The following is a 14,406-nucleotide window of genomic DNA, read 5'->3' on the forward strand; positions in this document are numbered from 1 at the left end:
ACCATGTCACCCACTACACTGTACTCACTCTGTGCTGTAGGATCTCTTTAAAGCTGACATAAAACCCGAATAAAAACGACCTACCTCCCCAAACCCCAAGTCTTCACCTTCCTACAGCAATGCCAACATGGGTCTCTTTGGATTTCAAAAGATTATGCGGTAATGTGTAATATGCAAACTAAAACAAATTTGTGTAGTTCTTTTATCCAAGAATGTTGATGAGTATTAGATAAGAAGATTTTGTGCTCAAGTATGACCTGAAAACTTAAAGTACTAGTTTCTCCACTGTAGGTAAGATACTACTAGACTTTTATGAGCCCATGTTGTTGCAAATCTCTTGGATAGAAACAACTGCCTACAACACTGCTTAAAAACGTTTTGTTGTTTTTACATTTTGAGACGTGGTCTTGAACTTATGATCACCCTACCTCTGCCCTCGGGGTGCTGTGACTGCAGGTGTGCCATCATACCTGGACTCTCAAACATTCTGATCATCACCTCACAGAACCTCTGCCGTTCAGGTAACACTTTAGCTAGAACCTGTGTAATGTCAGGAGCCGAGTATAAATAGAGACAGGGCTCAGTAAACTTAGGAGTTTAAAGGACAGCGATCACAAACTCGTAAGGAAGAAAATCAAAACTAATTCAAGCCTATAATTTTATCTATTGCTCATCCATTATTAGCCTCCATATAACAGATATTAGAGAATAAACTGAAGATTCCACGGTATTTGTTCTCTCAAATCACTGTTAGTGATTGAAGTCAGTGTTAAACACATTTCTTTTCTTAGACTCATAAGGGTACTAAAAGTATTTTATAAACTACAATGCTTACGATTTAAAGGTTAACATATTACCAGAATACAAAAAGAAAATTTTAAATCAGTCTCTAAATCATTGGTTCTCAATCTGCAGGTCATAATCCCTTTAGGGGAGTCCCATATAAGATATACTGTATAACAGTTATTTACATTACATTTCATAAAAGTAGCAATATTACAGTTATAAAGTAACAACAAAATAATTTTATGGTTGGGAGGTCACCACAACATGAGAAAGGGCCGCAGCATTAGAAAGGTTGAGAACCACTGCTCTAAATTATGTTAAATTATGAAGCCTTTTTCCTGTCAATCTGTTAAATGAATTTAAATTTTTACATTTTTTTCTTGTAATTATTCTCTATGTAAAATAATTTAGATGACAAAAGTGGGAAAATACTGCCACTTAGTCAATTTTAGTATTTATCTATTCTTCAAATAGATAATATAATTCAATATATTATAATTTTAAATATAATTCACTAAGTAAATATTGAGTATTTACTATAAAGAGATATTATAGAAATTAAAAAAAAAGAAAGAAAAACAGATATTGTGCCAGATACAGGGTAGAATTTAGTTAAATAGACATGATCTCTGTCCTTACGAAGCTTATAATTTCCAGATGGGGACATGTATTAAGCAAGTAATTATCAAAAAAAGAAAAAGTGGAGGGGGAACTTCTAACTGTGGAATTTAGAAATCCCAATTTAGGAATACTAATTCCTAAACTGAGGGAGCTTTGTCGATGGCCATACCACCCTAAACACATTGATCTCCTGCAAATTAAAAGAGTTTTTGTATTTCATGTTTTACTTTTTCAATCATATTACTAAATTGTCTCAACTTTTCTATATTTTTCTTTTGGACATTCTCGCATGAGAGATGTGATTTAATTTGCTACATTTAAACTGAAAACACAAATTTATATCTCCTTAAATATAATCATACTCTAGTGTAAATACATATATATAACACATACGAGAGTGATTTACTCTAATAATTCACAATTATAGTATCTTTTGTGTAGGTATTTGAGTATATCTCTAAACACTTAGATTACTTTCTGGGGTTTGTTTTCTACAGTGATCCAATCATTAACTAGACAAATGCTCAGTACTTACACTGTGTACCAAGTATTATATTTATTATATTAAGCACTATGTCTATAATGTTAGGTTAAAAAAATCCCTTGAGCCCATAACCAAGCCAATTAAGATCAATGTGATATACTGGTTCTCTATCATCGTACTCTATTAAACTGACAACTTCATGTTGCTCACATCTTTATTTCAACCTCTTTATCTTTCCACCTCTTTCCCAAAAGTACTCCTCTTTTCCAACCAACTTTACATATAAAATTTAACTTCAAGGCTATGAATTAAATTGAACTTCAGAGTACTGGAAATAAAAGTTAAATGTGCTTACTTACCAAAAAGGCATTGGATAAGCAAAACGTTCCCTCAGATCAACACTCATGAAAGGAACATATTCTATACCATTTATTTTTGACGTTGTCCTATAAGGCACAAGAAAAAGATCTAAGTTTTCAAGTCTATCTTATAAATCACCAATTTTAGTTAAACTCTAAGTTTAAAATACAATAGCATCTCAGTCTTTTAGCTAATACTGAAGTAAAAGTTTCTTTTCCTTTTTATTTTGGTTTTTTCAAGACAGGGTTTCTCTGTGTTGCTTTGGAGACTGTCCTGGAATGAGCTCTTGTAGACCAGGCTGGCATCAAACTCACAGAGATCCCCCTGCCTCTACCTCCTAAGTGCTGGTATTAAAGGTGTGCACCAACACCGCCTGGCTCTGGTATTTCTCTTATCAAAACCATCCTAATAAAGATCTGAAAACTATGACGTTGTCAATTTAATATAGTACCATACTTTGTCATTGAAATTTTTCCTTCATTGCCCAGCATGGTGGCGTATGCCTTTAATCCCAGCACTCAGGAGGCAGAGGCAGGCAGATCTCTATAAGTTCGAGGACAGCCTCATCTACAAGAGCTAGCTCCAGGACAGCTAGGGATGTTAACACAGAGAAATTCTGTTTCGAAAAACCAAGAGAGAGAGAGACAGAGAGAGATACCAGAGTATAACTGTTATAATTCAATTCATTTTAATAAGAACGTTCTTTTAAAATTAACTTCCTAGACTTGGGACAAAGACAAGTCTAACCTAAGACCAAAGAAAAAAGCAGTAACTTAGTTATTTGGGGATTTAAAAGACAAGCTGGGCAATGGTGGTACAGGCTTTAATCCCAGACAAATCTATGAGTTCAGGCCCAACCTGGTCTACAGAGTAAGTTCCAGGGCAGCTAGGGCTACAAAGAGAAACCCTTACTCGAAAAACTAAAAGGCAACCAAACTAACTAACTAACTAAAAGACACAATAAACTCTTAAAAATGTGATCTATCTATAGTCTGCATTGGTTATTTTAAAGTTTTCATTACCCTGAGTCATGAGTGGATTTACCTGAGTACTTCTATTTCTTCTGCTGTGTATCTCTGTCCTTGGGCATCACATGACTGTGGACTTATAAATGGCTGAGGCTTTTCAAGGAAAGGATTAGGTCCCAGAGGAAAATGTGTTCTTACTGGGGCAGTCTTCACTTTCATATTTGTTGATTTGAGTTTGCAAAATGGCTTTGTCAAAGGTTCACTCAATGCTTCTGCTCTAAAACAGAAGCACAGAAGAATTGTTCTAGTTTTTTTCTTACATTTATGCTTTTGCCTTTTATGAGACAGGGTTTCGATAAAGAGACTGGCCTCAAACTTGCCATGTAGCAAACTGGCCTTGAAGCCCTAATCCTCCTGCCTCTACCTCTTGGGTATTTCATTTAAACTTACAGGACACAAAACTTACTTTGAGTTAGTAAAGCATCCTAATGTAAAATCAGTTCATAAAATCCTTACATACTAACCAAAATTTCTCCATGTAAGCTACTGCACATATTTTGTAAGTAATACTTAAATGAACATTTTATTTATTATATGCAAGGTAAAGGGTATATAATAATGTATAAATCATATCCTTAAAAGATTTTGTGTATAAAAAAGATAACTGTCAAAACGACAGATGCCAGGACAGAAGCGTTTCATGCAAATGAATACACAAAAGAAATAATAGCCCTAGTCACCAAGAAAAGAGGGTGAATGGAGGGAAGGGCACTGAGACTCAATGCTTGAGTCTTAGAGAACTTCCTCTGCAGTGAAGAACACACAGCAGTACCAAACAGCAGAGCAAGCTATGGTAATATCAAAGGATGGATACAGACACCGTCAAAAGTACAAGTGAGAGATAAGCACGAGACGAGGTGAGAGGAAAGTAGGAATTGATTGACAGGGGGCATCACATGACATGCAAGGGGATTTTGACTGTTCTGTCAAAGAACTAACAAGCTAAAAACGTTCTTCACCTAAGATCCACATATGAGCTTCATGAGTCTTACAACACTCCAAAATTATATGCCAAGAACACTAGACATACATTTTCCTAGAAGAAGGTCCTTACTCTTCCTTCAGCAGATCCTCAAAGGACCCTCTTAAATGATACCTCGCCCTACCTACCTTCACCTAGGATGGACTCAGAAATACTGGATGGCTTATCTACACAAAAGTAAAAACCAACTATGATTAGAGGTGATAAAAGAAATCATGATGGAGAAGGCAACCATGCCTGGTGAACACGGTGATTCCCATGTCATGGAAACTGGAGAAGGCAACTGTGTCAAGTGCTCATACTTCATGAGTTTGGGTAAACAAACAAAAGCTTCACTGATGAAGCAGAGAAGGGATAAGCTATTCTGCAATGAAAGGACTAGAACATAGCTACAGGTAAAGCTTCAAACTAAGAATTTCGAAAATTCACATTCTAGAAATAGATGAAATTTCTACTCCTTTCCTTTACAAGAAAGTTTTCTACCTCAGCTCTTGAAAGAGGCAGCATTATTCACTTACACAGATCCATTCATTCACCAAATACATGCTGAACACATCTACATTAGGCATTCTGCAGGGTGCTCACTTAAGCAGTGAACAAAATAGGCAACTTTGTCTTCGCAAGTTTCCACTTAGGGAATAAAGGTTGAATGTAACACAGACATCAACAAAAAATACAACAAACTGGTCTTTTTGTATATCCCACAATGCGGTAATAACAATGGAAAAGAATATTAAAACAAGCAGAGCAATCAGAATGAAAGTGTTGGAAGAAACTCAACTTTAAATAAAATGTTTCTAGCAAGCCTCAGGACACAAGCTTAAGATGAAGGCAACACATACAGTTTGATGTTGGGGATGAATGTAAGGCCATTCTCAATGTCTATCTTTTAATAGCAACTCTGGACGGCTTTCTAAAAAGGTTGTTTTGGAAGTCTGATATTATACAACACAGAGAAAAGATTCCATCTGAAATATGACTGCGGGGAGCTGGGAATATGGTTCAGTGGTAGAATGAATACCATGCACGAGGTCCTGGGTTCAGGCCACAAGACTACCACAGACACTCAGTAACAGGGCAATAAAACAAACCAAATATCACAGTTAATTCTCTAAATAAGCAAAAACTAAAAGACTTCTTGACTAATGAATGGGCTACTTATTTGGTCTGAAGTACTAAGTCTCAGCTTATGGACGAACATTTAGACTTCTACCACACATTTAAGATGTTATGATTAAAAAAAAAAAGAGCACAATTCATGCTGTCCATTGATAAGAACTTAAGTGACAAAACTCACCTATCTAGTGCCTGTCGAGCCAACTGTTTCAATTTATTTTGCAGAGTCTTATCAGCAGTTTCATAAGACTTAAGAGAAAGAGAGACATTCTAAAGCATAGTTCTTTAATTTGCTTAATCCATATTTCTATGCAAAATTAAATATATTTCTTGAAATTATGAGTAAATAAAGACAACATTTTATTTCTGTCTTTAAAGGTTATCACTTAAAACCATATTGAGCATTTTGTCACATTTCTGTAGACAATGTGAACTAGACCATAAATGTGTAAACATGGACCATGGGAAGGCTGCGCAGGAGGAACCAGGGAGACTAGCACTTATCTATGTTCTCCAGGGTTGTAGAAATCAAGGTGGATGGTTTTTCTGACCACAACAGCCTGCCAAAAAGCTTCCATGTGGAAGACAATGGGAACATCCTCTACTACATTACCTCCTCCTCCTCCTAAATTCACGGTACTCTTAAGTATTAGATGCCCCTTGAAGCTGAGCATCTCAATCAAGGTCCATCAGGGAGTACTAAGAGCCACTCAGCATATAGATTTTATATCGCAAGCTAATGAAGTCTCCCAAACTACTACTTTATTTTTTACTGTATGAAATTGAAAAAAGTTTATGCTAAATTTACAGATTCATGATGGTGAATCCTTCTTATAGTAGTTTTAGTTACATGATAACCTTAAACAGTTTAAATATAATAATAAGCAAATATAATGTTTTAAAAGCAATTGCTTAGTGATTCAGTAACAGCAAAACTTTCATAAGGTATAAAACTCTATTATTAGTGATCTACTCAACATTTTCAATGAAGATTAAATTAGTTTTATTCATAACAATAGAATGTAGGGGTTCCTTCAAATTAAATTCGTAAGAGAAGCAATTTCCTAACATAATTCCATCAAGTTTAACTCATAGCTATACCTACGGTTTTTAGACAGAGATCCACAGCTTCTGTATATAATTCTATGGCATCTTCCACATTTCCCTTTTCATCCTCATCAAAGGCTTGCGTAACAAGAAAATGGGCACGCTCCAGATCCAACTGATGTTTTGATTTCAAAGGATCAGCACTCTTTGACTGAACTAGTACAGAATAAAAAAACATGTAGAAAGATTATTTAAATGTAGCCAGGGAATACCAACATTTTAATATATTTAAGACATTCCTTACTAAATTTTACATCCCTCATTTAAAAGACTTAGCAAGCTATACAACAAAAATCTTTTTAAAGAGGAATAATTTCTCCTTTTTCTCTCTAATCTTAAGTCCCCTGGCCAAGCTCAATTGTTCAGACAGAGACAGGGTATTAGAAATGCTTTACTGAAAATTTCCCTGAATTTTTTCCTATTAGCACTCCCTTCATTAAAATAAAAAGCAAAACAAAGGAGAGTCTTCCTCATATCCTTCTCCCTCCACATGAACAAAGTAAAAACTTAGAAAATGCTAACTATTAAGAAACATATAGGGCTGGGGGCATAGCTCAGGGGCAGAACAAACTTGCTTCACAGTATGCCCTGGGCTCTATGGCTACTACCAGAAAAGGAAAAGCGGAAGAAGAGGTGAAAAGGAGAAGAAAGGAAAAGAGGAGGAGGAAGAGGAAGAAGGGATGAGATGGGGAGAAGTAGTGATCATCATATTTTAAGGTAATTTTTTAGTACAGATAATACTAGACCATAATGATAACTTCCTGCTCTGCTTTTCTTATCCATCTGAGTCCAGAAGAAGCCATCATGCTTTTACAGGTCTTTGAAATAAGTATTTCAATTTGTTTTTGTGTGTCTTTGTGTTTTGTTTGAAAGATGTGCTTATGTCCATGGGTGTTTTTCCTGCATGTACATCTGTACACTCGATCATGCCTGGTGCCCTTGAGATCAGAAGAGGGTATAAGATTCCTAGGAAGTGGAGTTACAGACAGTTGTGAATCACCATGTGGGTCCTCTGCAAGAACAAGTACTCTTAACTCCTCAGCCATCTCTCTAGTCCACATCACATGTGTAGATGCTCAACATCATTACTCCTCAAGCAATGCACATCAAAACTCAGTGAGATATAATCCATCACTATGGCTAAATATAAAAGTCATTAACAAGGCAATACTGGAGGCAGAGCTCTGTAATTCCAGCACTTGGAAGGTGGAGACAGGGGTATCAGAGTTCGAAGCTGGGCAGCAAGGTCTAGTCTTTAAAAAAAAGGTGTTGCAGAGCTATGGATATTGCTCAGTGGCAGGGCACTTGTTTAGCATATATCAGGCAATTCCCAGTACTCTCCACATACACAGAAAAGAGAAGGAGAGGGAGAGAGAGCTTCTTTATAAGAGTAAGAACATAAGGGAACTAAGAAACTGGAGTCAGCTATGCTGCTGGTGGAACAGTAAGCATAAAATGGTGCAGCCATTTTATACCTGAGTGTACACAGTCCACTATGCACAGAATTACATAGTACCTGAACGTGCACAGCATTACTCATAATAGACAAAAGGGATAAAACCCAAATATTTACCACTTGATAAATGGGCATACAAATTGTAGTATGTTAATACAATGGACTACTATCTAGCCATGAAAAGGAATAAAGTACTGATATATCCTATTGCTGTGGAATAATCTTTTTGTACACTGTGAAGAAGTGTCACTCTGGTTGGTTTAATAAAAAGCTGAACAACCAATAACTAGGCAGGATTTCCAGGCACAGAGGATGCTGGGAAGAAGGGTAGAAATGCAAGGAGACACAGAAGTAGCAGGAAAGCAGTATGGGCAGTACATAAATGATGTAAATGAGCCTCAGGACAGCACACAGATTAATAGAAATGGGTTACGTTGTAAGAGTTAGCCAAAAACAAGCTATTGGCTGAGGTTTCATAATTAATAATAAGTCTCCGTGTTGAGATTTGGGAGCTGTCTGACAGGACAGAGAATGACTAGCTACATCCTATAACATGAATAAACCTTAGAAACATTAACCTCAGTGAAAGAAGCCAAATGACAAAAGAGTAATTAAGAGATTAGTGTTTTTCTTCTGTAAGAGAGAATCATATTCATAGTATCAATTTTAGAATTTACTTTCCACGATCAAATGCAATTTGTTTTTGTTCTGCATTGTTGCTATATTGCTTAGGCTGGCCTTACATTCATAGACTCAAATGATCCTTCTGCTTGAGCCTCCTGAGTACTCGGACTGCAGGCTCATACCACTACACCAGTTTAAAAGCAATTTTTAAAATTTTAAAATATAACACAAACTATGGAGATATTTCCTAATTCTCTAGGGGAAAAATTTTTGTATTTTTTTCACAATTGTTGGAAGAACTTGAAGAATTTAGAGACCACTGACTGGAATAAATATAACAGCCCATGGACTAAGAAGATGTAAATTCCCTCAGTTACTAGTTCTTACTCCTAAACTAGTATTATCACACATTCTTTTCCTTCTAGATAAGTCTATGTTCACATTTGGCTAATATGTTTCAGAAAGAGTTTCTAAAACACTGCAATGTTCCTATTTTTAGATTTCCACAACTGGCTTAGGGCTTCCTGGGGGCTCTTGTACCACCCACCCATTTACCATTCAGCTCAAACATTAATTCAGTACATCACTGTTGAAATAAACTAAAATATCTATAGAGAGAATAGGGAAATCATGAAAATAATCCTGAAGAATTATTTTATGAACTTTAAAAATAATTTTCTTAGGGCTGGAAAGATGGCTCAGCAGTTAAGAGCATTTACTGTTATTAAAATAATAATTATTAAATAATAATTTTCTTGGAAAACAGTATATGAAATAATGTGAATCATTTTTTAACAAGGCAAATACATTTAAGAGCATCATTTACTTGGCTGGGAAAATGAAATTCTTTTTAATCATGCAGCAGGTCCTATGCCCCTTCACCCTATCTTAAGAAGGAAACCCAGAACCTAAAGCATGCTAAATAGGTCTCCCAGCTGAGCCACTTCCAGAGCTCCCAACAAGATATTCTGAATGCAGCGATTAGTGTAACTTTCTGTCAAACAATTCCTATAATTCAGGCAACTTCTGAACACCACTGTTAAGCAGCCTATCAACTTTTAAGAAGACTGTCGTAACAGGGAATCAAAAGCAAATCACACAGACTTCATCCTAATTATATGCTTATAACTGCTCACTCATTCTACTGAGGAGGGGTGGACGGTAACAGAACCCATCTAAAACGAAATCCTGAATAGTCCTCTGTGAATTAGCCAACAACAGAAAGAGATAAAAGATTTAAAAATCATCCTAAAGACAAATATTTTCTTCTTTTTTTTTCAGTTTTTGAGACATGGTTTCTCTGTTAGCCTTGGTTGTCCTAGAACTTGCTCTGTAGACCAGGCTAGCCTGGAACTCACAGAGATCCACTTGCCTCTGCCTCCCAAGTACCAGGATTAAAGGCGTGCACCACCACCACCCAGTGAGATGAATATATTTCTAAGCCAAAGGTCAGCAATATTTTTCTTTTCTCCCCATATGAACAACAGATTTTGACACAAACCCTTTTTCTCTAACAAAACTGACCACTAAGCTAATAAATGCGTCTCTTGTGGCACCTGCTAAGCTGTTCATAAAGCTAAATACCAGCTGCTCCAGGCCTTTGCTCCATGTTGTCTTTCCAAGGTGTAGCATAAAAACAAAAAACAAAACAACAACAACAAAAAAACCAGTTCACTCAAGGTAGAAGACACTGAGAGAAAAGTCTGAGAATCTACTGCCCACTGCTGAAGTCTTTAAACAGTAACAACAATTCGTGTCCTGACTTTAGTGTCAGAACTAACACTTTAAAACAGGTTCTGACATGGTGCTCACTGCAACTCTGTCAATGATAAATTCAATGTGGAGAATTTACTATTTCTACAGCTAGAGAAAACTAGGCAAGTGTGCTCTACATAGATCTTGAACATTTTTCTTATTTCCCTATCATGATTTCTTAAATCTCTTTAAGAGAGTCTTCTCAGCAAACAAAAAGAGCGAGTGTCAGATCTAAGATGAAACTAGGCAGTGGCACACACCTTTAATCCCAGCACTCATGAGGCAAGGACAGGTAGGTCTCTGTGGTTTCCAGGCCATCCTGGTCTACAGAGTGAGTTTCAGGACAGCTAGGGGCTATACAGAGAAACCATGTCTCGAAAAAGATCCAAGATGAAGAGGAAAGACAAATACAGGAGTAATGTGGCACCTTTGACTAACCTGCAGAGTGCAGAGCTTGGACTCTTTCCAGATATTCACTGATCTTTTCTTGGATCCGTTCTAGGCTGGATCCTGCCATCTCAGCATAAATTAAGGCTTGTGCAGCTTCCTTAAAAAAAAAATAATATAAAGAATTCAAAAGACTTTCACAGTACAAATTTTAATTACTACTTTCTAATTTTCTAGTCATTTCAAAACAAAACAAAAGCATCTACAAATTCTTTTAATACAGCAAGTAAGTTAAAAAGTTTAGTATCTTTCTTTCCATTTTCAATATCCTTTTTATATTCTGCTTAAAATTGAAGAACCCAATTATTAAACATTTCTTCAGAATAGTTGTGACTTACATGTTTTCTGTGTTCCTTATGTGTAAATTGTATACTTGAAAAGACACCGAATGACTTACATGTTTTCTGTGTTCCTTATGTGTAAACTGTATACTCTGAAAAGACACTGAACGACTTACATGTTTTCTGTGTTTTTTATGTGTAATCTGTACAACTGTGGAAAGGCACACCGAGTCTTAAAAGCATGAAAACAGATGTAGGGCTTAGCTATGTACAGCAGTTGCCTGGCATGTGGAAGAAAGGCACTGTGTTCAATATCCAGAACCATCAAAACCAAAACCAAATAATTAAAACCATCACCAAAACAAATTATCAATTAAAAAAGTCTTAAACTGTAAAGGTTAAAAGTCTCACAGCAGAATATAAACATAAAGTAGATTTCAGTTTTATAAAACAAATTTAAGAAACCCTAATTTGCCTTCCAGTTTTCCCTAACTTCCATAGTCAGTTGTACTATGGATAGCAAGGGAGACAGAGCTTCTACTTTTCCCATCACTGTTCTAAGGTAAACTGTGTGCTATAATCAGAGGCCTCATGCTGTTTCCAAAGCAGCTACCACTGAGCTTCACTTTGCAAACTAGATTTTAAACAGAAACTGTTTAACTGAATCCTACAAAGTCAGTAAATGAAGTTTACAACCCATGAGAAATTCAGCCATAAAAGCCAGATGGGGTAGAAAACATTTCTTCAGGGTCCATAAAGCAGGTATTTCAAGGGAGAAAAAATAATTTTCCATACAAACATTAAATATCTAATCTTATATATTTATCATAATTATTAAAATACATTAAACTTCAATGAACTGAACCCCTTGTATATAAATTAAATATTAATTCTCAAAATTAAATAGTAACCTGAAAATAGTTTACCCTTCACATTAAGTACTGATTTTCAAATAATCACCTTGCTTTTTAAAAAGTCAAACAACTATCAATCTTATTTTACTCATTTCACTTATATTCAAAAGTGAAAACATAATCAGGGGCAAAGTTCAAACCCCTCCCCCCCTTAATTAAAGACACAGTTTCACTATGTAACTTTGGTTAGCCTGGAAACTGGGATGAAGACCAGGGTAGCCTTAAACTTACAGAGACCCACCAGTCTCTACCTCCCAAGTGCTGGGGACTACACGTGGGTAAAAGGACTCTCGATCTCTCTCCCTCTGTCCCCTGACCAACCCCCCCCCACACACACACAGGGTCTCATATGCCCTAAGCTGATCCTCCTGACTCCAGTTTTTATGAAGCACTGGAGAGCCACAGCCCTCCTCAAAGAATGAATTTAAATCTTAAATTACAACTTCTTCTAAAAGAAAATGGCTCAAGGGTTTCTTTTGTTTAAAAAAATAGTACAATTTTTATACTGTACTATTGGGTTTTGTTTTTGAGACAAAGTCTTACAGTGCAGTCCAAGCTGGCCTGAACACAGTGATGCTCTCACCTCTTTGGGATTACAAGCAAATAAGCAGGTGCTACTTCATTAGGCTACGTGGCAGTGTTTCACTGGTTTAGTAGTTGGGAAGTCGTTTCACAAAACTAAAACGGAATTTTCTTTTTAGGAACTATCAACTGGTAGTCAGGCATGGTGGCACATTCCTGAAATCTCAGCACTGGGGAGGCTACGGCAAGGAGAGGACCAGCCTCCACTATACAGCTAGATCCCAGAGATAGAGGGTCACGGACACACAGACACACATGGGGACGGACGGATACACAGACACACACACACAGGGGATGTAAAATCTAAAATTAGAAAATTGAAAATGAATGATCCTAAAACACACCAAAAGTCTCTAAGTGTACAGTAGATCTTAAGATAAAAGCAATAAAATATTAAGGGAAAGCAAACCATGCTTTCTTTATTGATAGCACATATGTGTGTGTGTGGGGGGGGTGTTACTATTCTGTATAATCAAGGATGACTACATCATGAAGCTGTAACTGGAGGGGTGTGTTTGCAAACCCTCAGGATAAGCTGCGGAAGCGAATGATCCTTTGGTTTAGCAATTGTGCTCCCAGTCATTCATCCAAAAGAAGTATCACAAATGCCCAAAAATTTAGCACTAAGGAACCCGATTCATTACATTGCTAGACAACAACCAAACTACGGAATAGGCTGCAAGTGTGGCACATGAAAGCAACAAAATATTATCTAGAACAATGCAGAAGTGAGGTGTTAAAATAGTATAAACGATAGGATTCAAGTTTCGGAGTGAAAAAATCTGTGCACACAAACGTTTAGGAAACAACCATTAACATATACATCAAATGCTGGTAAGAGATGAATTTCTTTTCTAATTTACATTTTCTTTTCTACATCGAACATGCCCTCTTGGCATATTATGACAGATCATCCACGGCTGGCCACAGATCAGGGCCAAGGTACAGCGAAGAGGCCGTCCACTCCCCGCCCGCCGCCTGCCGAGCCGAGGGCATCTGCCAGCTAGACCGCGGCCTGGGCAGCAGGACCCCGCCCCTCCGCCTCGGGCTCCGCCAGCGCTCGCTCCGGGGAGCCGGCCCGAGCCCGCCCGCCGCCTGGCCTTACCTTGTAGTAGAACACCGCCTCAGAGTAGCGGCCTTCGTGGTCGCGCTGCACCGCCAGCCGCGCGAACTGCACGGCGTCCCGCTCCAGCGCCGTCGCGTCCATGGCGCCCAGGCCCCACGCCGGAGGAGGCAGACAAGCCCTGACGCCGGCCCGCGCCGCCCGCAGACGGAGCGGTGAAGTTGACTTTCGAGGGCGGAGGAAGGGAAGACGGAGCCTCTACTCCCTCAGACCGGCCAGGACGCCTGCTAGCGCTGAACAGCTTCGCTTCGGAGCCCTCGCGGTCGCCCCTCCTCACATCCTCCCCTCCTCGCGTCCTCGCTCCGCCCACTGGCGGCATTGCGCAGGCGCACTCGGCCCCAAGGCGCTCCCTCCGGAGAGGGCGGGGCTAAAGGCGCCGCAGGTGGGCGGGGCCTAAACGGTGTTCCGTGGGATTGGGCGAGAAGAAGCAGGTGCCAAGTCGACGCCGAGGCGGCAACGCGGGTGCGGTTGTTGCAGACGGTTCCGGTTTTGCTTAAAACGAGCATGCGCTTTAGAGCCTTTCATCCACTAAGTGTCAGGTAGGCGGAAAGAAACAATCAGTAGCACCTCCCGTCGCCAACTGGATTAATTAGGGATAAATCAGAGATATGAAGTGAGGCTAGGACGTGCTCTTGAGTTGGTCTGTTGCGTGATCTTGAGATTGTGTTCATTTTCACAAACTAAAACATGACCTTATATGACGCCCCACGGTACACACCTAAGTGTGGTAGTGTTTGAAT

The 14,406-nt window shown here is 38.2% G+C and overlaps 1 protein-coding gene across 2 annotated transcripts in view; it reads right to left on the reverse strand.

Annotated features, from left to right (window-relative positions):
- Positions 1 to 13,970, reverse strand: part of Capn7 (calpain 7) — a 37,769-nt gene extending 23,799 nt beyond the window's left edge. For both annotated transcript variants that reach the window (XM_057769191.1, XM_057769190.1), the window contains exons 1-6: positions 13,649 to 13,970; positions 10,758 to 10,866; positions 6,483 to 6,640; positions 5,559 to 5,626; positions 3,296 to 3,496; positions 2,251 to 2,337 (exon numbers count right to left, since the gene is read on the reverse strand). In XM_057769191.1, coding sequence (XP_057625174.1) covers positions 2,251 to 2,337; positions 3,296 to 3,496; positions 5,559 to 5,626; positions 6,483 to 6,640; positions 10,758 to 10,866; positions 13,649 to 13,750 — 725 coding nt within the window. In that variant the 5' untranslated portion in view covers positions 13,751 to 13,970. The remainder of the gene's footprint in view (positions 1 to 2,250; positions 2,338 to 3,295; positions 3,497 to 5,558; positions 5,627 to 6,482; positions 6,641 to 10,757; positions 10,867 to 13,648) is intronic.
- Between the last annotated feature and the right edge of the window lie 436 nt (positions 13,971 to 14,406).

The sequence above is a fragment of the Chionomys nivalis genome, chromosome 5 (genome assembly GCF_950005125.1).
Source record: "Chionomys nivalis chromosome 5, mChiNiv1.1, whole genome shotgun sequence".
NCBI lineage: Eukaryota > Metazoa > Chordata > Mammalia > Rodentia > Cricetidae > Chionomys > Chionomys nivalis.